Source organism: Amblyraja radiata, chromosome 5 (genome assembly GCF_010909765.2).
Source record: "Amblyraja radiata isolate CabotCenter1 chromosome 5, sAmbRad1.1.pri, whole genome shotgun sequence".
NCBI lineage: Eukaryota > Metazoa > Chordata > Chondrichthyes > Rajiformes > Rajidae > Amblyraja > Amblyraja radiata.
In genome coordinates, this window is record NC_045960.1 from 63541079 (window position 1) to 63567410 (window position 26332).

The following is a 26332-nucleotide window of genomic DNA, read 5'->3' on the forward strand; positions in this document are numbered from 1 at the left end:
AATGTCGTCTCAAGTCCTAGTGACATCTTCGTAAATCTTTTCTGCACTCTTTCCAGCTTGACAGCATCTTTCCTATAACTTGGTGACCAAAACGGACACAATACTCTAAATGTGGCTACACCAACATCTTATATAACTCAATATGACCTCCCAACTTCTATACTCAATATTCTGCTGTATCCTTTGACAGCTTTCTTCATGTCCACAACTCACTAGTTTTGGTGTCATCTCCAATCTATATTTACATCCAAGTTGTTTGTGTATATAACAAACAACAAAGATCCCAGCACAGATCCCTGCGGAACTTCACTGGTCACGGACTTCCAACCAGAATAACACACTTCCACCACTACCTTCAGTCTTCCGTGGGTAAGCCAAACTAAGTCAAAATTTCCAAGTCACTTTGCATCTTAATCTTTTGGAACAGCCTATCATGAGGGACTTTTTCAAATGCCTTACTAAAATAAATTCAGACAACATCCGTCGCTCTAACCTCACCAATCACCTTCATCACCTCCTCAAAAAAACACAATCAAGTTGTGTCGATAAGGGTATTTGCTCCTTCCAATGTTTATGCAAGACCAATGTATTCATCCAAAAGCTCTTTAGAGTCATAGTCAAAGAATGATACAGTGTGGAAACAGGCCCTTCGGCCCAACTCACCCACACTGCCAACAATGTCCCAGCTACAGTAATCACACTTGCCTGCGCTTGGTCCATATCGCTCCAAACATGTCCTATCCATGTACCTGTCAAGCTGTTTCCTAAACGATGGGATAGTCCCAGCCTCTGGCAGCTTGTTCCACACACCCACCACCCTTTGTATGAAAAAGTTACCCCTCGGATTCCTATTAAATCTTTTCCCCTTCACCTTGAACCTATGCCCTCTGGTCCTTGATTCCCCTATGGGAAAGGACTGTGCATCTACTCAATCTATTCCTCTCATTATTTTGTATACCTCTATAAGATCTCCCCTCATCCTCCTACACTCCATGGAATAGAGACCCAGCCTATTCTTGCTATTGAGGGAGTGCAGCGTAGGTTCACAAGGTTAATTCCGGAATGGCGGGACTGTCATATGTTGATAGAATGGAGTGGCTGGGTTTTTATACTCTGGAATTTAGGATGAGAGGGGATCTTATTGAAACATGTAAGATTATTAAGGGTCTGGACACGCTAGAGGCAGGAAACATGTTCCCGATGTTGGGGGAGTCCAGAACCAGTGGCCACAGTTTAAGAATAAGGGGTAAGCCATTTAGAATGGAGATGAGGAAGAGAGAGTGCCCAGAACTGAACACAATATTCTAAATGCCGTCTCACCAACGTCTTATACAACTGTAACATGACCTCCCAACTTTCTCCACTTTGAACAGACAATAGACAATAGACAATGGGTGCAGGAGTAGGCCATTCGACTCTTTGATAATTAGGGATTCTTACGAGTCAAGAGGATGTTGTATTTTTTAAGATGGCTTTGAATACATTGTTAAATATTTTCTTCTTCTGTTTACCTGTTGGTCTCTTCCGGTAACAGAGTGCGTCTGTCAGGTCTCGCGTTTGATCTAGTTTCTGTTTCTTATTGGTTTTTAGTATTAGAGTTTGCATTCTTGTTTTATTTTGGTGTCTCACATCTCCTCTTGTTTCAGGTCCCATTTCCTGTCAGGTCGTTTACCCTCATGTGATTGTTGGCCACGCCCTGATGTGTTTCACCTGTGTCTCGTTATCCCCTGCTAGTCTGTATTTAAGCCTTTTGTGTTTTAGTTCCCATTGCCAGTTCGTTGTGTATGCTACTTGGTATCACCTCGTTCCAGCTCTCGAAATCTTGTGACCTTGTGATCGCGACCTTTGCCTGTATTTTCGACCACTGGTTCTTGCCTGCTCCTATATGGTACTGTTGCCTCTGTTTTGCCTACCTGTGTACTGACTTGGACCGATTAAACGCCGAAGACTGATCTGCCCTGTGTCTGAGCCTGCATTTGTGTCCTCCTCCTCGTTCAGTTCTGACATTACGAACTGGCCAACAATGGACTCAGCGGGCTCTGATCCTTTTCGTGCAGCGCTCCAGAAGCAAGAGGAGCGCATCTCGCATTACGAGGGTCAACTCTCCTCGATCGTCGCCGGGTTTGAAGACCTGGTTACTCGGCTGAATTCTTTGTTTCCTGCTGCGGCTCCCGTGCCTGCCGAGTCTGTTTCCTTGTCTGTGTCTCCAGGAGCTCCGATGGCCGCGGCTGCTGCAGCATCTCCATTCGTCCACCTGGCAAGACCGGAACACTTTTCGGGGGAATCGGAGAAATGTAGACCTTTTTTGATTCAGTGTGGACTGCATTTCGAACTTCAAGCGGCTTCCTTTTCATCAGAACGCTCAAGGGTAGCCTTTATCATCACGCACCTGTCGGGTAGGGCGGAGGCTTGGGCCACGGCGGAGTGGTCTCGGAATTCTCCTGTTTGCCAGACATCGGTCCTGTTCATGGAAGCTCTGTCCCGCACGTTTGATCACTCCAATCCTGGCCGAGAGGCTTCACAGAACCTGGTCTCCATGAAGCAAGGTAATCGCTCTGTTATGGATTTTGCTATTGACTTTCGAACTGTTGCTGCTAAGGGTGGATGGAATGAGGCTGCTTTGTTGGATGCTTTTCGCAATGGATTGTCTGAAGCTATCAAAGATCAATTGGCTCCTCTAACCCTGCCTTCTGACGTCGAGTCTATGATTTCCCTGGCTATCCAAATTGACGCTAGGCTCAGAGAAAGAGAGCGAGAGAGGAGATCGGCTGCAGTTCGGTCCTCCTCCCAGCAGTGGCGGCAGCGTCGCCCTTCACCTTCCAGTCGGGACTTCTTCCCTCTCGGCCGGTCCAGTCAGCCTACAGCGCCACCTGCATCTTCGGAGGAGCCCATGCAGGTGGGACGAGCCAAACTCAGCCCGGAGGAACGGCAGCGCCGCCTAAGGGAGGGGAGGTGTTTTTACTGTGGTGAACTGGGACATTTGTTGAACAGCTGTTCAGTAAAAGACAAAGCTCACCAATGAAAGAGAGGACATTGGTGAGTTGTACCACTCCTATGAGCCGTTCCTCTCGTCCATTGTCGATGGTACAATTGTTGGTGCATTCCCAGTGGCACTCCCTGCAGGCTTTGGTTGATTCTGGGGCAGATGAGAACTTCATGGACATTCGCTTGGCTGATGAATTGAAGCTGGAACGTGAACAGCTTCAAGATCCTATGGAGGCTAGTGCACTGGATGGGCGCCTACTGTACAGGGTAATTCACCGAACTCAACCTGTTCAACTCATCGTGGCAGGTAATCACCTTGAGACCATCAGTTTTCATCTCCTCGACTGTCCTCTTCATCCTCTGGTTTTGGGGCTCCCTTGGCTGTCTTACCATAATCCTCACATGAACTGGGGTACTGGGGAAGTAATTTCTTGGGGGAATAACTGTAAACTCATCTATCTGCATGATTCTTCTCCTGAGTCTATGAAGGATCCGTCAAGGAGCAGTTTGCTGGGATCTTCCAGGACCACCCTCCGGCAGCCTCCCCGTTCAAGGGAGGAGGATTTTCCAGATCTCACCAAGGTTCCCTCATATTATCTAGACCTAAAGGAGGTGTTCAACAAGGCCAAGGCCACATCTCTTCCGCCGCATAGACCGTATGACTGCTGCATCGACCTTCTGCCAGGTACAGCGCCTCCTAAGGGCCATCTCTACTCCTTGTCTTCACCTGAGCGGCTCGCCATGGAAACGTACATTGACGATGCCCTTGCTGCTGGGATCATCAGACCTTCTTCTTCACCTGCAGGAGCTGGATTCTTCTTTGTGGATAAGAAGGATGGAACACTTCGGCCCTGCATTGACTACAGAGGACTCAATGACATTACTGTTAAGAACAGATACCCTCTTCCTCTTATCTCCTCTGCATTTGAACTGTTAAAAGACGCTGCAGTATTCACTAAGTTAGATCTTAGAAATGCGTATCATCTGGTGAGGATAAGGGACGGGGATGAATGGAAAACTGCGTTTAACACACCCAGTGGTCATTATGAATATCTGGTCATGCCGTTTGGTCTTACTAATGCTCCAGCAGTTTTTCAAGGCATGGTTAATGATGTATTACGGGACATGCTGAACCGATTTGTGTTTGTGTACCTTGATGACATTTTGATTTTTTCTCCAGACGAGACTTCCCATGTGCAGCATGTACACCAGGTGCTAGAACGTTTGCTCCTGAATGATCTGTTTGTGAAAGCTGAGAAATGTGAATTTCATGTTAACACTGTTCAATTCCTTGGTTTTGTTGTATCACCTGCTGGTATACAGATGGACCCGAGCAAGGTCAGTGCTGTGGCCACCTGGCCTACACCCTCCAGTCGTAAGGGACTTCAGGGGTTCCTTGGGTTTGCTAATTTTTATAGGAAGTTTATCCGGAACTTTAGTGTCACTGCTGCACCACTCCATGCTCTTACCTCACCCCACGTGCCTTTCTCTTGGTCCTCTCAAGCAGAAACTGCATTTATGAGACTCAAGAGGAGCTTCTCCTCAGCCCCCATCCTGGTTCACCCTGACCCATCACTCCAGTTCGTGGTTGAGGTGGACGCCTCGGGTGTGGGCATCGGGGCCGTACTCTCACAGAAATCCCCCACAGATGGTCGATTACATCCCTGCGCTTTCCTCTCAAAGAAGCTTTCACCTGCTGAGAGAAATTACGATGTGGGTAACCGTGAACTGTTAGCGGTTAAAACAGCCTTGGAGGAATGGAGACATTGGTTGGAGGGTACCAAGCAGCCGTTTCTAGTTTGGACAGACCACAAAAACCTGGAATACATCAGGTCAGCCAAACGCCTCAACTCGCGCCAAGCAAGGTGGGCTCTCTTCTTTAATCGATTTGGTTTTGTACTGTCTTACCGCCCTGGTGCCAAGAATGGCAAACCTGATGCTCTCTCCAGACAGTTTGATCCTGACCCATCCCCTAAGGTTTCAACTCCCATTCTGCCTGCTTCCTGTTTTGTTGGGGCGGTTACTTGGGAGATTGAGAAGAGAGTTTCCGAGGCAACTGCTGGTGTTCAGTCTCCGCTAGGGTGTCCTTCTAATCGTCTGTTTGTTCCCGAGTCTCTTCGTTCACAGGTGATTCACTGGGCTCATACGTCTCGGATCTCCTGTCATCCCGGTGTCCGCCGAACCCTGTTTGTGGCCAAACAGCGGTTTTGGTGGCCTTCCATGGAGAGGGGGATTAAGGAGTACGTCGCCGCCTGCAGTATTTGTGCTCGGAACAAGACCTCCCGTCGGGCCGCCTTTGGTCTCCTGAATCCGCTGCCTGTCCCCTCACGCCCCTGGTCAGACATCTCCATGGACTTTGTCACGGGCTTGCCCTCTTCTGAAGGTAACACCTCAGTCATTACTGTAGTGGACAGATTTTCGAAGATGGTCCATTTCATTCCGTTGCACAAGCTTCCCTCCGCCAAGAAGACGGCAGAGGTCATGCTGTCTCATGTTTTTCGCATTCATGGATTTCCCAGAGACATTGTGTCTGACCGGGGGCCTCAGTTCGTGTCCAGGTTTTGGAAGGAGTTTTGTTCTCTGTTGGACGCCACGGTCAGCCTTACATCTGGTTATCACCCGTAAATCCAATGGACAGCCTGAACGCCTTAACCAGGAATTGGAGACAGGACTGCGGTGCTTGGTGGCACAGAACCCTTCAACTTGGAGCAAACACCTTATTTGGGTGGAGTATGCACACAACACACTTCCTTGCTCATCCTCTGGTCTCTCTCCATTCCAGTGTGCCTATGGTTATCAACCGCCATTGTTCCCTGCTGTGGAGAAGGAGTCCAGTGTGCCCTCCGCTCAGGCTCTCGTCCGTCACTGTCGCAAGGTTTGGAATGGGGCTCGTCAGATGCTGTTGCGCAGTTCTGCGCGTTACAAGAGGATGGCTGATCGTGGAAGAACGCCGGCTCCAGTATACTCGCCTGGTCAAAGGGTGTGGCTCTCCACTCGAGACTTACCGCTGAGGGTGCAATCCCGGAAGCTGGCTCCTCGTTTTGTTGGTCCTTTCCCCATATCGAAGGTCATTAATCCTGTGGCGGTTCGTCTCAAACTCCCCCGTGCCATGAGGGTCCACCCTACTTTCCATGTCTCCCGTCTGAAGCCATTTAAGGAGAGTCCTCTGGTCCCTGCCTCCACACCCCCTCCGCCCCCCCGGTTCCTTGATGGGGGTCCAGTGTTTACGGTCAGCCGGTTGCTGGGGATGCGCCGGCGTGGTCGTGGTTGTCAGTATCTTGTGGATTGGGAGGGGTATGGACCTGAGGAGCGGTCTTGGGTGCCAGCTCGCAACATATGCGACCCGGAACTTATCAGGGACTATCGGCGCCAACATCCTGAAGATCCTGGGCTGTCAGGAGCCGGCCGTGGAGGGGGGGGTACTGTCAGGTCTCGCGTTTGATCTAGTTTCTGTTTCTTATTGGTTTTTAGTATTAGAGTTTGCATTCTTGTTTTATTTTGGTGTCTCACATCTCCTCTTGTTTCAGGTCCCATTTCCTGTCAGGTCGTTTACCCTCATGTGATTGTTGGCCACGCCCTGATGTGTTTCACCTGTGTCTCGTTATCCCCTGCTAGTCTGTTGGCCACGCCCTGATGTGTTTCACCTGTGTCTCGTTATCCCCTGCTAGTCTGTATTTAAGCCTTTTGTGTTTTAGTTCCCATTGCCAGTTCGTTGTGTATGCTACTTGGTATCACCTCGTTCCAGCTCTCGAAATCTTGTGACCTTGTGATCTTGACCTTTGCCTGTATTTTCGACCACTGGTTCTTGCCTGCTCCTATATGGTACGGTTGCCTCTGTTTTGCCTACCTGTGTACTGACTTGGACCGATTAAACGCCGAAGACTGATCTGCCCTGTGTCTGAGCCTGCATTTGTGTCCTCCTCCTCGTTCAGTTCTGACAGCGTCTTACAGGAGACAGGTTTCAGGTATGGATTATATCCGACTCAGTATAAGAAGGGCCATAATGTTGGGTATGTTGGTTTGGGAGAGGACAGTGATGCTTGCTTGCTTGTCCTTCCAGTGGAACAAGTCAGTAGCATGATGAATTACTGTGGTACTTGATTGGAAGCATGTTGCTCCAACATCTCTCGAGAATAAAAACACCAAATTCTGGAAATATACTGCATGTCAAGTCACATCTGTGAGAAAAGAAACAAAATTAACATTTGAAGTCGAAAACACTTCATCAGAACTGCCAGAACTTAGTCAGGATTCTCGATAAACTCAAAAGCATACAAAGCAAAGTGGCCCATGTTGTTGGAACCCCATCCCCATAAACACTCATTTACTCCACTACTGGTCTGCAGTGGGTATCATATACAGTAGAACAAATACTATAGTTATTCACCCAGGCTACGCTGACAGCACATTCCAAACTTTGCTGACTACACATCAAGAAAGACAAGGGCCACAGCCATGAAGAAACACTACTGCATGTAGAAAGACTACTGCAAAGTGCTGGAGAACTTTGTGGTTCACACAGCATCTGAAGGGTCTTTTCTTCCGAAACATCACATATCCATTCCTTCCAAAGATGCTGCCTGACCCACTGAGTTACTTCAGCACTTTGTATTTTGCTGAAGAGTACAACATCTGCAATTCTTTGTTTCTCCAGGGAACACTACTACCTTTGAGTTCCTGTCTGTAGATGGGTTATGCATGCAACCTATAATGTAGTTACCTCATCACCACTAACCACGCCCCATCATATTAGTATAACTGTAGTATCCTCCCTTTGTTCCTCCCACTAGGTTCCAGTACGCCTGAAGGCTGGATGCAGTCAGTGCTGGGACGTGTGTGCCATGTGCTATATTAAACTCACAGTAAAGCTTACAGTGTGTCAGTAAACACTCCTTTACATGGCGTCAGAAGTTTAAAACTCGCGTTTCCCGTTTACCGGTTTTCATTTATTTTGTCCCCGTTAGTGCCCAGTGTTGGGTTTCCCTTGACATGGCATCCTCATGCCGAAAGCCATCTCCCCTTGTCTTCGACGCTGACATTGCGGAGCGATGGTCGACTTTTGTGATGGACTACACTCACTACGTCAATATTGCGCACCGGAACGACCCAGCCGCGGTCAAAGCATCACTCTTGCTCAACCTGGCCGGTCCCGACGCAATGAAGAGAGCTCAAGCCTTTGTCTACGAACCAGCGGTCCTGGATGACAACGACCAACCGGTCGAGCCAGCTGAATCGGCCGACGACCCGGTATGTCTTTTGCGCAAATTCGCGGAGATATGTGACCTGCCCTCCAACCGTATACTGGAGCGGGCCAGGTTCTTCTCACGCAAGCAACAGCCGGATGAACCTGTTGAATGCTTCATCGCCGACCTGCGGCACCTTGCCCAGCGGTGCCGATTTGAAACCATGCGCGACCAGCTCACCAGAGACATTCTCGTCACCGGTATGATCGATCAGAAGCTGCGTGCCGACCTGCTGCAACGGCCTGACCTAACCCTGACTCAGGCAATGCATGCGTGCCGCATTGCCGAAGTGGTCACCCCTCCTCATGGACAGAGGGGGTCTGACAACCGAGCCATAAATTTAACTGGTGTTGCTGGACAACGACGGATGAAGGACAACTTTCGCACTCCACCGCGGCCCGTTCGTACACCCCGGGACCCGAGATCTCAAAAGTGTCCTAACTGCAACTACGTGCACTCCTCAGAATCACAGTGCCCAGCCCTTGGGAAGACCTGCAATTTCTGCGGGAGAAGAAACCATTTTGCAGCTGCCTGCCGGTCCCGTGGGAAAGTGCCCTCAGCTCCCAGACAACTCCTAAACAACCTTCTGCAAGTTGATAGCGAGATGGATTCTCAGCCCTCTGTTGACGCTGCCCCCGACTCTGAGCTCAGCTTTTCCACGGGAGATGTAAGTATTTACACTCTCCTCCACAGCCGATCTCGCCTCCCCGATCCTTCTGTGAACATAACTGTAAACAATAAGTCCTTCTCTGCTAAACTTGACACGGGGGCGAAAGTGAACGTAATGTCAACAAAGCTGTTCCACCAGATAAGGAATAATGAGCTGCTGATTGCAGACCGCTCTGTTTTGCGTGCCTATGGGGGAGAGGAACTAACACCTGTGGGGAGGGCGACTTTCCACTGCGTGCTGCAGAAATCTTCCCAGGACCTGTCTTTCTTCATTCTGGACAGTGACTGTGTGACGTTGCTTAGCAACCAGGCCTGCCAGGATCTTGGTCTGGTGTCGTTTGACCCTACGGTCCACGAGGTGCAAGCTGTGATGGATCCACTATCTGAATACCCAGACCTGTTTGACGACAAGTTGGGGAAGCTGCCGGTGGTGTACAAGATCGCGACTGACCCATCTGTGGTGCCTGTGATCCGTCCACCCCATAGAGTGTCGTTCGCCATGAAGGGCAAGGTGGAGAGTATGCTGAAAGACATGGTCAACATGGGAGTGCTGGAGGCTGTCAGCGATCCAACCGAATGGGTCTCCACCATGGTCGCCACATTGAAGAAAGGAAAAAATGAGATACGGGTATGCATCAACCCTAAGGACTTGAATATGGCGATTAAACGGCCCCACTACCCCATGAGGACTGTCGAAGATGTTGCCGCCCAGGTGGGACAAGCCACTGTGTTCTCCGTCCTCGATGCCAGAAGTTCGTTTTGGCAGATACCACTGGACAAACGCTCCACGGACCTGACCACGTTCAGCACGCCCTTCGGCAGGTTTAAGTTTTTACGGATGCCGTTCGGCATCAACTCTGCCAGCGAGGTATTTCAGCGTTCAATGGAACAATTATTTGCAGGTCTGCCCTGCGCGATTATTGTGGATGACATTCTGGTCTATGGGAGGGATGTGGCCGAACATGACCACAACCTCCGGCGGATTTTGGACCGTGCTCGGCAGATAAATTTGAAGCTCAATCGGTCAAAGTGCAAGTTCCGGGTGCCTGAGGTCACATACGTCGGCCACATTTTCACGGCCCAAGGGTTGAAGCCAGACCCGCAAAAGACCAGCGCCATCTCAGAGCTGCCCGCCCCGACAGACGTTGTCAGTCTGCAGCGTTTCCTGGGTATGGTGAATTACCTGGGGAAGTTTATCCCCGACCTCAGCGAGTTGAGCGCACCCCTGAGACAGCTCACAAAGAAGGACATTGCCTGGGCATGGTTTCCACACCACCAGCAGGCGTTTGACCGGCTAAAGACGAGGCTGGTCAGCACACCTACCCTGAAGTTTTTTGATCTGCTGCGTCCGATCGTGGTCACTTGCGACGCCTCTCGATTTGGTCTGGGTGCTGCCTGCCTGCAACCCCACGCGGATGACTTGCTGCTGCCTATCTCCTATGCCTCTCGGACCATGACGGACACAGAGCAGCGCTATGCTCAGATAGAGAAGGAGCTGCTGGCGGTGGTTTTCGCGTGTTCGAAGTTTAAGGACTTCTTATTTGGCACCAGGTTCACCGTTGAGACGGATCACCAGCCACTGGTAACGATACTTAACAAACCAATACACTGCGCTCCTGCCAGGCTCCAGCGGATGATGCTGCAGCTACAGCGCTTTGACTTTAAAATCGTATATAAGAGGGGCACCGAGATGCATGTGGCTGATGCACTGTCCCGGGCCCCCCGGGCCTCCTGCGTCCAGCACCCCTTCGAGCAGTCGGACTTACAGGTACTGAACGTTAACGTCGTCCCTTCTCATCAGCTGCAGTGCTTGGTTGAACATACCGCAAACGACCCCGACCTGCAGCAGCTTGCTGCTGTCATCAAGCGCGGGTGGCCCACCAAACGGAATTCGTTGCCTGCCAGCGTCCACCCCTATTTTTTGGTCCGCGATGAGTTAGTTCTCCGTGACGGTATTATTATCAAAGGACACAAAATTGTCATCCCGGCCTCGCTGCGTGGCTTGTATTTTGATGCCACCCACATGGGTCATCCCGGGGCAGATGCCACTATCTCACATGCCCAGGAACAGTACTACTGGCCGGCCATGGCTAAATACATCCAGGCCAGGGTGGATTCCTGTCCGGACTGTCACTCGCTTGCCCCGCATCAGCAAAGACAGCCACTTTTGCAGCAGCCTGCCCCTGACATGCCCTGGTCTTCTCTGGCGGCCGATATCTTCGACTGGCGTGGGAGGCAATACCTTGTGCTAGTAGACTCTTACTCGAATTGGTTCGAGGTGGACCTCCTCCCTGCCATCACCTCCGAGATGGTGATCAGCAAGCTTCGCCGCCACTTTGCCACGTTTGGTTCCCCTGTCCGGCTGCAGACAGACAACGGTCGCCAGTTCACCAGCGCCGAATTTCGAGCGTTTGCTGCAAAGTGGAACTTTAATCATTTCACTAGCAGCCCGGAGTACCCGCAAAGCAATGGTCTGGCTGAACGGGCGGTCCGCAGCGCTAAGCACCTGCTTGAACAAACCCGCCTCTCGAACGGGGATTTCTATCAGGGTCTCCTGAACCTTCGGAACATTTCCAGAGACAGTACCATGGGATCCCCTGCCCAGCGACTCATGTCCCGAGTTGTCCGCCCTCCGATGCCTATTGCCCAGCAGTCCCTGATGCCTAAAGTCCTGCAGCCTGCTGATGTCCAGAAACGTATTGCCCAGAAGCACGAGATCCAGCGACGATCGCATGATAAATCCTGCCGCCCTCTTTCGCCACTGATGCCTGGACAGGTCGTCCGTTTGCAGACGCCCACCGGCTATTCCCGACTTGCCACCGTCGTCGGGTTTGACAGCGCGCCACGGTCCTACCTCGTGGATTTCGAAGGGACTGTATACCGACGCAGCCGCCAGCACCTGTTGGCGGTTAACGAGCCCAAACCACCTCCTGCGATTCCGTATACCCCTCCATCGCGTGTCGAGCCTTCCTCCACTAACGTACCATCTGCTCCCTGCATGCCACGATCGGTCCTTTTGCCTCGGGTAGCCCCCCCTGCTCCTCCCGGGTTTGCTCCCCAGGCTCTGTTGTCCCCTGCAAGGTCTTCTCTCTCCAACTTCAGCTCGTTCTACCCCTTCATTCTCACCTGGCTCTCCTGTGCCTCTCCGTTCCCCCTTCAAGCTGGGTTCCCCACCCATCTTCTCTCCCTCTCCTGTTTCTGTTCCTGTCCCTCCTCCTATTCTTTCGGGCGGGGAGGGTGAAGGTGCTGTGCGCACTCGCTCGGGTCGGATTGTAAAACCTCCGGCTCGCTACGGAGAATATGCTTAGCTTTGCAGGTACTGTATAATAAACCTGCTACTGTAGTAACTTGTTTGAATTGTAAGGGAAAGGATGTAGATGGGTTATGCATGCAACCTATAATGTAGTTACCTCATCACCACTAACCACGCCCCATCATATTAGTATAACTGTAGTATCCTCCCTTTGTTCCTCCCACTAGGTTCCAGTACGCCTGAAGGCTGGATGCAGTCAGTGCTGGGACGTGTGTGCCATGTGCTATATTAAACTCACAGTAAAGCTTACAGTGTGTCAGTAAACACTCCTTTACACTGTCCAAGTCATACACTACCGTCATTTGGAAATATATTGCCAACCTGTCATTGTTATGTCTAATTCCTGGAACTCCCCCACCAAACTGCTTAGAGGGAGTATTTTCCCCGGAAAATGGCAGAATTTCAAGAAGATGACTCACCAGCACCTTCATAAGGCCATTAAATACAGGCACAAAATGCTGCCCTTGCTACTGCCGAGGTGAAGCAGCCATAGTGAGAGCAGTAATAGTGAGAGTGAACAGAGTAAGAGCGAGGCATTGAGGCTTTGGCTCACGAGGCTTCAGCGTGAGGAGGCTTCGGCAAGGGTGTTTTCGGCAAGGGTGTTTTGGTCTGTCACTTTCTGTCTGTGTCAGAGTGCAACTTGATCCTGGTGTAGGAGGGGTGGAAGTCATGGAATGCTCAGCTTGTGGGATGTCCCATTCAGGGCACAGCAGCAGCAGTGACGTCTGTGGCATTGGGCCTGGCTCTGAGGTAGGGTGAAATCAGGCAGAGTGATAGTGATAGGGGACATAAGAGTTAGCAGGACAGACAGTTAATGGCAAGACACTTAACAGCAGTGACGTGCAGTTGGATCTTGGAGTCCAAGTTCATAGTTCACTGAAGGTAGAGTACAAGTAGATAGGGTGGTAAAGAGGGCATATGGTGTACTTGCCTTCATTGTTAGTGGCATTGAATATAAGAGTCAGGAAGTCATGATGCAAGACTTTGGTTAGGCCGCATTTAGAGTTTTGCATTACGGGAAAGATGTGGGAGCTTTGGAGTAGCTGCAGAAGAGGACTATCAGAATGCTGCCGGGATTAAAGGGTTTCAGCTACATGGATGGATAGACGACCAGAATGCTGCCTGGATTAGAGGGTTTCAGCTACAGGGATTGTTTTCTCTGGATCTTTGGATGCTGAGGGAAGACTTGATAGAAGTATATAAAATTATGAGAGGCATAGATTGGGTAGACAAGCAGAGCCTTTTATGAATATTTATTACGTAATTTGAACCTCAGTGAGGCTCAAACGAAACTTAGTTTCTACAGCCATACAACCAGAGACAATTCTTACAAGACATACAAACAATTTAATTTACACAAACATCCATCACAGTGAATCTCCTCCTCACTGTGATGGAAGGCAAAGTATTTTCTCTCCCCTGCACCATTTCTCTCCCGATGTTGAAGCCCCAGGCGGGCGATGTTAAGTCCCACGGCCATTTTAGGCCGTGCCGGGCGATGTACGGCCCTACTCCAGGCCCAAAAGTCACAAAGTTGGAGCCCCCGTCGGGCGCTGGAATGTCCCGCGGCCATTAAAGCCGCGCCGGGCGATGTACGGCCCCGCTCCGGGTCGTTCCAACCCCGCAACACGGGCTGGAGAAGTCGCGTTGCGGGAGCTCCGGAAAGCGGTCTCTCACCCGAACCCGCGAGCTCCCGATGTCTCAGTCCACCGGACCTGCGGCTGCAGCTGGAGCCTCCGTGCTCTGGGGTCGGGCTGCAGCAGCGAGCCGCCACCGCTCCCCATGCTCCGAGGCCGGCCAGCCCCACGATGGTAAGTCCGCAGCTCCGCAGGCTCCGTGACTGGAGCCCCCAGGTCGTTCCGGTTGGAGGCCGCTCCATGGTGCTAGGCCCCAACGACAACTGAGACCCGACAGGGAAATGTCGGGTCTCCCGTGCAGGGAAGAGGTTTTTAACAGATTCCCCCTCCCCCCACATATACACAGTTAAAAACAGTATTAAAAAAAAACACAACTACATTTAACTCGACAAAAAAAAAAAAAAAGACAGACAGGCTGAAGGGGCCGCTGCAACACAGAGTCGCGCTGCCACACTTTTTCCCCAGGGTGGAAATATTAAACACTAGAGGCCATAGCTATAAGGTGAGAGGGGGAAAGTTTAATGGAGATAACCAGGGCAAGTTTTTTGCACACAGAGTTGTGGGGCATGGAATGCACTGCCAGGGGTAGGGTGGAGGCAGATACAATAGTGGTGTTTAAGAGGCTTTTAGATAGGCACATGGAAGTGCAGTGAATAGACGAATATGGATCATGTGCAGGCAGATGAAGATCAGTTTCTAGGCATCATGTTTAGCACAGACATTGTGGACTGAAATGCCCATTCCTGTGCTGTGCTGTTCTATGTTCTATGTACTGCCACCTGGAATATGATAAATCAATACATTTTAAAAATTGACCTCTTTAGGCAATGCAGTCAAGGTATACTTGCGAGGGTACACAAAGATGCTGGAGAAACTCAGCGGGTGCAGCAGCAACTATGGAGCGAAGGAAATAGGCAACGTTTCGGGCCAAAACCCTTCTTCAGACTGATGGGGGGTGGCGGGGAGAAGAAAGGAAAAAGGGAGGAGGAGGAGCCCGAGGGCTGAGGGATGGAAGGAGACAGCCCGAGGGCTGGGGAAGGGGAGGAGACAGCAAGGGCTAACAAAATTAGGAGAATTCAATGTTCATGCCCGCAGGATGCAGACTCCCCAAGTGGAATATGAGGTGCTGTTCCTCCAATTTCTGGTGTTGCTCGCTCTGGCAATGGAGGAGACCCAGGACAGAGAGGTCGGATGGGGAATGGGAGGGGGAGTTGAAGTGCTGAGCTTGGTCAGCTTGGTTATTGCGGACCGAGCGGAGGTGTTGGGCGAAGTGATCACCGGTCTCACCGATGTAGATCAGCGACTTGCGAGGTTGTGTTCAAGTTATGTCACAGTTTCAGAGGACGAACAATGCAGTTGTGTGATCACAGAACTTCAGGGCAAATGAGATGTCAAATTTGGTTATTCTATAAGTAAATCCGATTTGTTGTTCCTCAACATAGCGAGGTTGAGATGCACACTGGAGACATATTTTTGACTGCTGCAACATCTGAAACGCTTTTAGCTTCTGCATCTGAATTTTTAACATCACTCTGCAGTTTCCTTTTGAATTATGATTTTTTTTTTAAATATATTTTTATTAGAAGCAATGTACAGTAGTATAAACCGCAGCATATGACAAAATACATTTAATGTACATCTTCCATTTTAAATTTAACAAGAAAGAAAGAGAACAAGAGAGAAAGAGAGAGTGAAATAAATAGTGACGTGTAAACCCCTAGATAAACTACCAGATAATGCAGTCCAGGAGTGAATGAGTAAAAGCCTACAGAAGAATAAGACAAAAGCCAAAAATAATAAAGAACAATAAAAAAGGGACCTTTGCGAGTTGATATACCTGCTTCATTTATCACCACACCCATGACCATGTCCGTGAATCGGTTTATTTCCAGAGTTGTGTTGCACCATACTATACTTGTAATGAATCAATGAAAGGAGACCATATGTTAAAAAATGGCTGATTTTCGAATCATGATTTAAAAGTATTTCAAATTGATTCAGTTTCCCAGCCGATAAGAAGGGCATTCGGCTTGTTGTGTCCAGTTGAAAAAAAGGTTACACCTTCCAACAATTGATCTACAGCCCTGCCATTTACAATTCTCTAAGTACCAATGGATGGAATGTGATGAACATTTCTACCTCCACCACTTTTGCAGGCGGTCGGCTACTGTCACTACCAGCCTTTTACGGTGCAAATATTTTAAAGGCATTGACAGAATTGAAATGAGGATAATTTTGTTAAAAGGAGATGAACTTTTGGAATTCTCTTCTTTTGGGGGGCTGCAGAGCCAAGTTATTGATTTCATTCATAAGTGGTTGTTAGATCGTAGTGGAATCAAATTGTCTGCGGATAGGACAGGAAATGGTGTTGAGATAGAAGATTAATTAGACGTTGAATGGAAGAGCAAGCTCAGGCTGAATGGTCGGCAATTTCGTTAGATTGTTAAGAACATTTTGTTGCAATTTTACACGAAGGGGAAAATATGTCTCCAAAGTAGGGGATGCACTCAAGTTTCTCACTCCCTGACAAACCTTGCGATTTCTTCTTCTGATGTCTTGAATATTGTAATCAGAATAGTGCATATTACTGCTAAACTTTGCCTAAGCATTCTCGACAAATTAAAATATCAGAAATATTAGATTCCTCCTTCAAAGTTCACGGAGATCATCACCTGTAAGTGAATAGCACTAAACTCTGTTTAACTCGTGTTGTTCTGGCATCCCTCGAATTCACCTATTGAAGCGATGAGAGGCACGTCATTTCCTTCGTTCAGTAGCCGTGGGTAGCCGGCTGCAGCTGTGGAGTTGGGCTGTCGTTTGCTGCGGATGGGAAGGAGTAATATTTGCACAGTAAAGTTTGGAGGTTGCTGGCGATCATTGCGCTAGAATAAGGGGGTTTGGAGAGCGGCGGGTCTGATTGACGGCTAGCTGAGAGCGCTCCTTTGTCCCGGGCAGACGCGGTGTTGCGTTTGTGGGGCTCACGTGGCGGGCCCAGCTCAAGCGGCAGGCACTCGGCGCAGGGAGAAGTTGCACGCTGCACGACAGAGGATGCCAGGCAAAGTTGCAGTTGAGGAAATGGCTCGGCTTTATTTGGAAGACGGCACTTCGTTTGAAGGCAGGCTTTTCGGCGCAAGTGCCGACGTCTCCGGCGAAGTGGGTAAGTGCACCGAGAGCAATACGGCTTTGAATCCACGAACACCAACTTTAGCAACGTGGAGGACTTAAATCGGTGCTGCAGAGACGCAGATGTTACTGTACCCAGGGCAGGTTAGGTTAGGTGTTAAAGTTTTCCATGATATCTCTGCGCATTAGATTTAAGATCACTGTTTAGCTTAATAGGAATTTTAAATCTTTAAATTTAATGTCTATGTTAGATAGAGCCTATGTCTATGTTAGATAGAGCTCTAGAGGCTGATGGAATCAAGGGATATGGGGAGAAGGCAGGCACAGGGTACTGATTGGGGACGATCAGCCATGATCACAATGAATGGCGGTGCTGGCTCGAAGGGCCGAATGGCTTCCTCCTGCACCTATTTTCTATGTCTATGTAGTCTATAAATTGTAAATTGTTCTGTAGTATCAATCGATTTTGAATAACAAATATCGAAGCTGCAAGATAAGGGCGGCTCTGCATCTTAGAAATATATTGCTGTTGTTTTTGGAAAGGTCAGTGTGAAGCTGAAATACATTTTTGTGCTTCATGAAAATGATACATCAGCATTTTTCTTTAAACCTACAATATTAATAAAATCATGGGCATGCAATACGCAAACAAGCCCTCTGGCCCAACCTGTCCATGTCGCCCAAGATTCCCAATCTGAGCTATGGGGGGGGTTGCACGTAAGGCCATCGGGTCAAAGGGTGTCACGCACGGAGCAGCTCAATCCATGTGGAGGACATGGCAGCTTCCAGCACACACTGTTAATAGGGAGGTTGTGCGGCAGTCGTGTCACGACCCATGACCCGTACTGTTGCTACGCTATGCCAAGTGGAGTACACTCGATGAACTGCAGGTAAGCACTGACACTTACCTGTCAGCACTGACACTTACTTGTTTCCAGCGTAGTGGGCCCGTTAAAACCCGCCAAAATGGTCAATTTTCGCGCTGTAAATAATTATGGAAATCGGGATAAGCGTGAGAGACATTTAGCCTACTTCAGAATTCCAAAAGTGAGGAGAAATTATGGTAGATAGAAGCGAGAGCTGAAGGGACAACAACAGCCAGAGTGCTTGCCGAACATTGGCCGTTTGCTCACTGCATTTCATCAACTAAGGCATTATTTGTGTTTTTTTCTTGATTCCTTTGGCATCTAAAAAGTTTCAGAAGTGATAAATCTGGCTGTAAAATTTTAAAATCGCCCATGGCTCTCAAGTGGGTTTTTACATACAAAAAGAAAACGCCTCTGAAGCAAAATTTACAGCCAGATTTATCACTTCTGAGACTTTTTAGATACCAAAGGAATCAAGAAAAACCACAAATAATGCCTTACTGTTGATGAAATGCAGTGGGCAAACGCGATAATTCCCAATATTTTCAATTCCGATATCTGCAGGGCCAATGTTCGCCAAGCACTTTAGCTGCTGTTGTCCCTTCAGCTCTCGCTTGTCTTTACCTTCATTACGCTTCACTTTTGGAATTCTGAAGTTGGGTACATGTCTCTCACACTTACCCCGACTTCCACAATTTTTTACAGCGCAAACATTCAACATTTTGGCGGTTTTTAGCAGGTAGGAAGGTACACGTTTCTTGCATTAATAACATATACCGGAAGTTACGGATGTCCTCCAGATGGATTGAGCGGCTCCGTGCGTCAAGCCCTATGACCCAGTGATCTTACGTGCACACCCCCTATACACGGAATGCGTACCTTCTTACCTGTTAAAAACTGCCGAAATTGTAATTCTTTGTGCTATAAATATGTGTGGGTTCTGTCATTGAAAGCGGGAAGGTATGATCTGAACCCGAGCACCAAGGTGTAAGCGGCCGAAGGAGCACATCCCTCGGGACAGCCCCCACTCTCACCCCGGGTCAGCGCTGTCCGGCCACGGCCGCCCTCCACCCCGTCTCCCCCTGTGGGCCGCACTGTCACGGGTTGTGGGTCGGCAGCGCACATGTGGGGTTGGGGCGGATCGGGTCCCGGAGCGGGGCCGGGGCGGGCAAGGGGCTGGGGGGGCGAGGGGCCGGGGGGGGGCGAAGGTCGAAGGTCCGCGGCCGGGGGGAAGGAGGGTCCGGGGCCGGAGCGAAGGAGGGTCCGGGGCCGGGGCGAAGAAGGACCGGGGCCGGGGGGAGAGGGGCAGGGGCGAAGAAGGGCTGGGGGGGGGGAGGGGCGAGGGGCAGGGATCTTCCATCGCCCCACGGTCAAATTGCTGCGTTGAGGTGATCGAGGCTCCCGATGTTGAAGCCCCCACCGGGCGATGGAAGTTCCTGAGGCCGGTTTTATGCCGCGCAGGGCGATGAAAGGCCCCGCGAACGGGCTGATTGAAGCACCACGATTCGGGGCGGACGAAGCTGCTGTTGCTGCAGTTCGGAGTCGATCACCAACCAGGTCAGCTCCCAATGTTATCGTCCATAGGGCTGAAGCCTCGCGTGTGTGTGCGCGTGTGCGGCCACCACAAAATGGTGGTTCTCCCCCCTCCCCCCATGTTTTGATAATGATTTCTGCCCCTGGTCTGCTCTACAACACACCCCAGGGCTCTACTGTTCACTGAAGGTCCTGCCCTGGTTCAACATGGGACCTTGCAACACCTTACACTTATCTGAATTAAACCCCATTAGTCATTTCTCTGCCTACTTGTTCAGCTCCTGCTGCAATTTTTGATAACCACCTTCTTTACCTACTTTGGTGTCTTCTGCAAACTTGTTTCTTACCATGAAGTCAATTCCAAGTTCAGTTAGTTAGCTCTCCATAGATCCATGCAATTATAATCTTTCAGAGCAACCTACCATGCAAAAGTTTAGCAAAGGCCTTGCTGCAAATCATAAACACTGCATCTACACCCCTCCCCTCGTCAAGGGTGAAGTCTGTGATTCATGGACATCACCAGTTGCTAGGTATCTTCTTTGGTGATGCTCTGCCAGGCCTATAAATGATGGATCTTTGTACCAAACATTATGGAGGGCACTGTATATTTCTGCAGTATCTCTTAATAACCTTTCATGCTACCCACAACTCTTCCAATATTCTGGTCGTTAGAAAACTTACTAATCAGCCTACCTACATATATATCGTAAACAGAGGTCCCAACACTTGAGGAACTCGCTGATCAAAAACCTCTAGTCAAAGAATCATCCTTTCACCACTTCCCTCTGTTTTGGGATTGTAATGTCCTATTTATTCCAGAATAATTTTGTTTTAATGGTGCATTGTTTTTGCTGCTAAATAACCTCTCTGAATTTGGACCACAAATTTTACATATCTAATCTCATTCCGGCAGTTTTCCCCCCCCAAATTTTGGTGATTTCTAAATAAATATTAGTTTGGTTTTTAATGTTTTGTTTAGATATGTATGTTTCTTCCATGCCTTATCTTTATTTTGATCTGTGTAAGATTAATTAATATTCCTTTTTAAAAAATGTTTGTGCTCGTGTTTGAAAATTCTGTACAATTGATCCATTACCAACCTTATAGCTTGGATTCCATACGACCAAACTGAAAATGATATCTGTCCTAAAACCATTTCAGCAGCTATTTCTCACACAGAGAGTTGTGAGTGTGAAATTTTCTGCCTCAGAGGGCGGTGGAGACCGGTTCTCTGGATACTTTCAAGAGAGAGCTAGATAGGGCTCTTAAAGATAGCGGAGTCAGGGGATATGGGGAGAAGGCAGGAACGGGATATGATTGGGGATGATCAGCCATGATCACATTGAATGGCGGTGCTGGCTCGAAGGGCCGAATGGCCTACTCCTGCACCTATTGTCTATTGTCTATTTCTAGATTACCGGCAAATTATGATTTTGCCACTTTTAGCAATTGTAAGATCCTTATGCACTTTCATTAATAAATGATGAGTTTCTGGACCAAATACATTAAAGTATATTGAGCTGTATCATTGTTACATATTGGCAAACTCTGTTATGGAGGGGAAAGTAAGTTTCTCATCGCAATTATTTTGTCATTGTCATATATTAAACTCCGACAAGGTGCTTTCTTATGTGGGAAATTAAAGTTTAAAAGGTTGTGGCAGGAAATTGTCCAGCAAATACATTTGTAGAGCTGCAGATTTAGTGGAAAATTAAATGAAATTGAAATATGCCTGTTGATTAAATATGATTGTAACAGAATCAAGATATTTGACTGTAACACTTGTCATTTCATCCATTTATCCTTGACATATTTTGTTAGTTTTCCAGACGGGAATGGTTGGTTACCCTGAAGCTTTGACTGATCCATCTTATTATTCCCAAATACTTGTCCTTACCTATCCATTAATCGGGAACTATGGTGTACCAAAGGATGAAGTTGATGAACATGGGCTCAGTAAGGTATGCAACATGGGATAAGTTAATTTGCGCCCTGATGCTTAAATGAGTGTAATTATTGGTCTGTAATTATCCTAATCAATTTCCTTTGATATAGGTAATCTGATCATGAAATTGATGTTTTCTTTTACTCAATCATGTTGAAATGTACGACAGTGTTAAGGAATTGGTTTTGTATTATGCCTGAAATGTGGTTATTGCATCTATGTCAATATTTTAATCCCTTGTCCAAGAGGCAAAATGGAGTTCTCGTATTTGAATTCACTAGGTTTAATTGACCTTTTATTTTTAGTGGTTTGAATCTTCCAAAATTCATGTTGCTGCACTGGTGATCGGTGAACATTCACAGAATCCAAGTCACTGGAGTTCAGTTCGTTCATTGGGCCAGTGGCTGAAAGACCAAGGAATTCCAGCATTGGAGGGTAAGTATCCTATTTTTATGCTGCCATTGCTGAATGGCAGGCTGGATTGAACTGAGGTGAAGGAGAGGAGAGGAAAGGGACAGAAGTGGAGTGGGATCACAGGCACATAGATGCACAAAAAATCAAATTACGGGCAAATTACATACAATTCTTTCATAAATTAAAGATATTAGTGCAAAGACGAAATTAGAAGCAAAAACAAGTCTACAGTGGTGCAAGCGGTTTACAATAAAATACAATACAATACAATTTATTGTCATTTGAGCCTCAGTGAGGCTCAAACAAAATTCTGTTTCCACAGCCATACAAACAAAGACAATTTCCTAGACATACACACAATTTAATTCACACAAACATCCATCACAGTGGACCCACTGTGATGGAAGGCAAAGTCTTTTCCCTCCCCTGTTCTCCATGTGTCTCCCGATGTCCAAGGCAGGCGATGATAAGTCCCACGGCCATTTTAGGCCCTGCCGGGCGATTTACGGCCCCGCTCCCGGTCTAAATGTCACAAAGTTGGAGCCCCCGGCGGGCGCTGGAATGTAGTATTCTGTTGTCAAGGTTGAATTAGGGATAGTGTGAGGGTTGGTTCAAGAACTAGATAATTATAGGAAAGCAGCTCTTCCAAAACCTGGTGGTGTCGGACAATGGTAGCAGTGAGAAGAGGATATGGCCTTGACGATGGGGAATCTTGATAATAGTTACCACCTCCCTGAGGCAGCACCACATGTAGATATTTTGGAAGAAGGGGAGGGCTGTGCCTGTGAAGGACTAGGCTAACTCCACCGCCCTCTGCAGCCTCTTGCGTTCTTGTTCATTAGAATTGCCATCCCAGGCCATGATGCAACCAGTCAGGATATTTTGTCTGGACAAGGGTCTCGACCCGAAACGTCACCCATTCCTTCTCTGCAGAGATGCTGCTTGTCCTGCCGAGTCAGTCCAGCTTTTTGTGCCTTTATTCAGGATATTTTCTACAATACATCTGTAAATGTTTGTTAGAGTATTCTGAGACATATACCAAATCACTTAAATTCTAAGAAAGTAAACCTTCTTTGTAATTGCATCAATGTGCTTGGCCCTGGACAGGCAATCCAAGATGTTAACACTCTACGCCACTGACTCATCAATAAATACTTGTATGTGGTTTCCAGACTTTCCTTTTCTGAAATCAACAATCAGTTCCTTCATTGATGTTGAGCAAGAGGTTGTTGTGGCAGTATCACTCAACCAAGTGTCCAACTCCACTCCTGGACACTGACTCGTCATCATTAGAAATTCGGCCAACCACATTGGTGTTGTCGGGTATTTATATTTGGCATTGATACAGTGTTTAATCATGGGATATAACCATATAACAATTACAGCACGGAAACAGGCCATCTCGACCCCTCTAGTCCATGCCGAACACATAATCTCCCCTAGTCCCATCCTATAGGGCTGTGTTCTTAGCCACCTGGTCTGAGATGCATCTGTGTTGATAGTCAATGAGGAGATGTTGCTACTTATCTACACTGATTGAAGTCTGCCGATGAGGAAGTCGAAGATCCAACTGTAAAGTGTCGTGCAAAGCTCCAGAAGAGCAGTGATACAATGCCCCATTGAGTGATTGACGCGACAGGCCTGCAGGGGTAGCTCCAAAAAACATACAGTAACTCAAGATATGGGTATGATTTTAACATTTCTGCAAGAGGGTGAAACACTCATTGGCATTAAAAAAAATCATGTCACGACAAATTGGGGAGAAATCAATTTGTATTCTGACTGGAATACAATTTTAAATTTACTACCAGTGACTGAAAAGTTTTCTCTTGTCCTTTCTGCCCAAATACAGTTTTTGGGACCAATTGGAAGCCATAGTCCTTAGAACTTCAACTGATATGACTTTAGTTGCAAAGTTTCTTGTTCTCTTTGTGCAGATTATGTGTGCTATTAAAATTGCAGCTGCAGCTCAGGTTATCTGCCAACACTTCTTCTTCCTCTTAAGCCCTTTGCTCCTCTAGGGAGCATAGGCCATTGACAAATGTCCTCCATATCACTCAGTTGTTGGCAGTTCTTTCGAGATATCCCCAGTTGAGCCCACTCTCAGACATTTCTTTCTGGACCCCTCTTCTCCAGCTGTTCCAGGGGTGACCTCTTTTCCCTTTTTCCTTGGGGGTTCCATTTCAGGGCTTGCCGGGTGATGTTTGTGGCAGGTTTCCTGAGGGTGTGTCCAATCCAACTCCATTTTCTCCTTCGAATTTGTAAGTCAATGGACTCCTGGCTTGTTCTTTTCCACATTGCCTACTTTGTCTCTCCACCAGATGTTAAGTATTCTCCCAGGGCAGGTGTTAATGAATGTTTGCAGCCTGTTTGTAGTGTGTTTTGTTGTTTTCCATGTCTCTGATCAATACAGCATCACCTGTTTCACATTTGAGTTAAAGATGCGTATTTTTGGGGTTAATTGAGATATGTTTTGAGCTCCAGATCTTCCTGAGCACCCTAGCCTTATTGATTCTTCTTTTTATGTCTGCCTCTGCCCCTCCGGTGATATCCACAACACTGCCTAGGTTTATACTAGGCTGGACTAGCACTGGTAAACCTTCCTGCCAGGATATTGTTTCCTCTCTGTGTACCAATGCACGTCCTGTGTTGATCCACCTTACCTGACCTCTTGCATTGAAATAAATGTAATTTAATCCAACTGTACTTCCTGGCTCCTTGCTGTGCTATCATTCTCCAGGTTTAGAATCCCCGTCAATATAATGGAGTCCTTAGGGATCTGACTGATGTATTTCAGAGTGGTGGATTACCCAGTGTATTATGAGGAAATTGCTGCAAGACTTTCTCTGCCATTGGACTACCTGTGGAGATGAGTGAAGGAGCACAGTGACAGACTGTCATTTGACAGTCAGCTGGTCCTAGACTGACAGCAGATCTATGCAAGTCTCAGATCTACAGAGGAACAGCCGAATGCCAGTGGTTCCTTTTGGAATTATCAGTATAGGAACCACATTTTGTCTGTATATCTTTGCATAAGTACATTTTAAGACAGATAGTTACTTCAACCAGCTGGTTGTTGTGAGATGTGTAGAATTTTTTTGTTCAAGAATTTTGTTGATGGTGATTTTGGTAGTCTAATACATTTTCTCAATGTTTAGAATGTTAGTTCTTGTCGAGTCTAATTAGATATATAGACTACACTGACTTAATTCTGTGAGATTGCGGTGGTGGGAATGTACCCACATGATGCCCTCCAGGATATGACCTAAACTATATTATAAACTAATAATATAACTTTCTTAAACATACAGGAATAGATACTAGATGTCTAACAAAGAGGATTCGGGAGAAAGGCACAATGTTAGGGAAGATTGTGATAAATGGGACTGATCCGAATTCGCTTCCTTATCATGATCCGAACAAACAACATTTGGTGAAGGAGGTTTCTATCAAGGTAAATGTCAGAAATGTGATAGGTTGTTCAAGGCGTGTGCTTGCTATTTTTTATCTTCTTGGTGTACTAGCTCCAACTTTTTCCCGATGAATGCTAAATAAGTATTTTTTTTCAACTTAATTTTATTTCCTGAATTAGGCAAGACTTTACCAAAGTATAGCTGATATTTGCATGTCAACTTAAAAGTGGACAACATCCCATTTGTAATCAAATGGAAAAACAAATCTTATTTAATTGCTTTTGAGTTTATAACCATGCCCCTTATTGTGAACACAACTCTTTACAGCTTACACAACCTATTATGTCATTAATTCTGCTGCATTCTAAAATAACATTTCCATTCCTCTCTTCAAAGATGTTGTCAAACCTGCTGAGATTTTCTAGCATTTTATATTATTTCAAAAAATCACTTGCTGTATTTACTTTTTTGATCTGCTTATTTAAACCCATTTTCACCATTTTGTTCTCAGTCATCTGTACCAGGCTGGTTGTGAGCTGACTCTTCAAGTGCCAGTGAGATTTGGCAAGATGGGATGTGTACTGTCATAGATGCTAAGATGGGCACGGGTAGCTGATTTTCCGGACAGTGGAATATTAAAATTAGCTTTAATGAAGTTGTACATTTTGAACACAGTGAGTGGTAGTGACTTGGATCCTTTCAACATGATGAAATTGGAGATGAGGAATTATTTCAGAAGGCAGTTGAGTAGACACTTGAGAGAAATAAATGTGAATGCCCTGCTCTTATCTGTGATGCTTTCTCTGTGATAAGAGTAGGGGCATGGGGCAGATTAGTTTATGGTACAGGGAGCAGGGCATAAGCTGAGTGGTCTCCTATGTTGTGGTGTTCTCTAGGACATATATCTGTGCTCTCTGCTCTCAAGAGGTTCAAAAGAGCTGTGTATGCCGCCATAGTAAAAAAACAATGACTTATTGGAGCTTGTGGTGGTGGTTGGCGTGGTGGTTCTTGGGCAGGGGGAGGGGAAAGTGAGATAGAAATAATACAAAAATAGATGAAATCGTTTTTGGAATACCTGATGCTTTGATTATGCATGTGACTGAATTTCTGCCGCCCTCTTTTATCAGTATACACTTATGGAGGCTGTTTCCGTTGTAAAAAAAATGTTGAAACACAGTGAGTGATGTGTAC

At 47.4% G+C, this 26332-nt stretch overlaps 1 protein-coding gene across 4 annotated transcripts in view; it reads left to right on the plus strand.

The window, feature by feature from the left end:
- Positions 1 to 16614: 16614 nt before the first annotated feature.
- Positions 16615 to 26332, plus strand: part of cad (carbamoyl-phosphate synthetase 2, aspartate transcarbamylase, and dihydroorotase) — a 93552-nt gene continuing 83834 nt past the window's right edge. For 2 of the 4 annotated variants that reach the window (XM_033021384.1, XM_033021386.1), the window contains exons 1-4: positions 16632 to 17004; positions 21191 to 21330; positions 21620 to 21749; positions 25040 to 25182. In XM_033021384.1, coding sequence (XP_032877275.1) covers positions 16896 to 17004; positions 21191 to 21330; positions 21620 to 21749; positions 25040 to 25182 — 522 coding nt within the window. In that variant the 5' untranslated portion in view covers positions 16632 to 16895. Of the gene's footprint in view, positions 17005 to 21190; positions 21331 to 21619; positions 21750 to 25039; positions 25183 to 26332 lie in introns of all 4 variants that reach the window. The other 2 variants (XM_033021385.1, XM_033021389.1) reach the window with 2 other exon arrangements.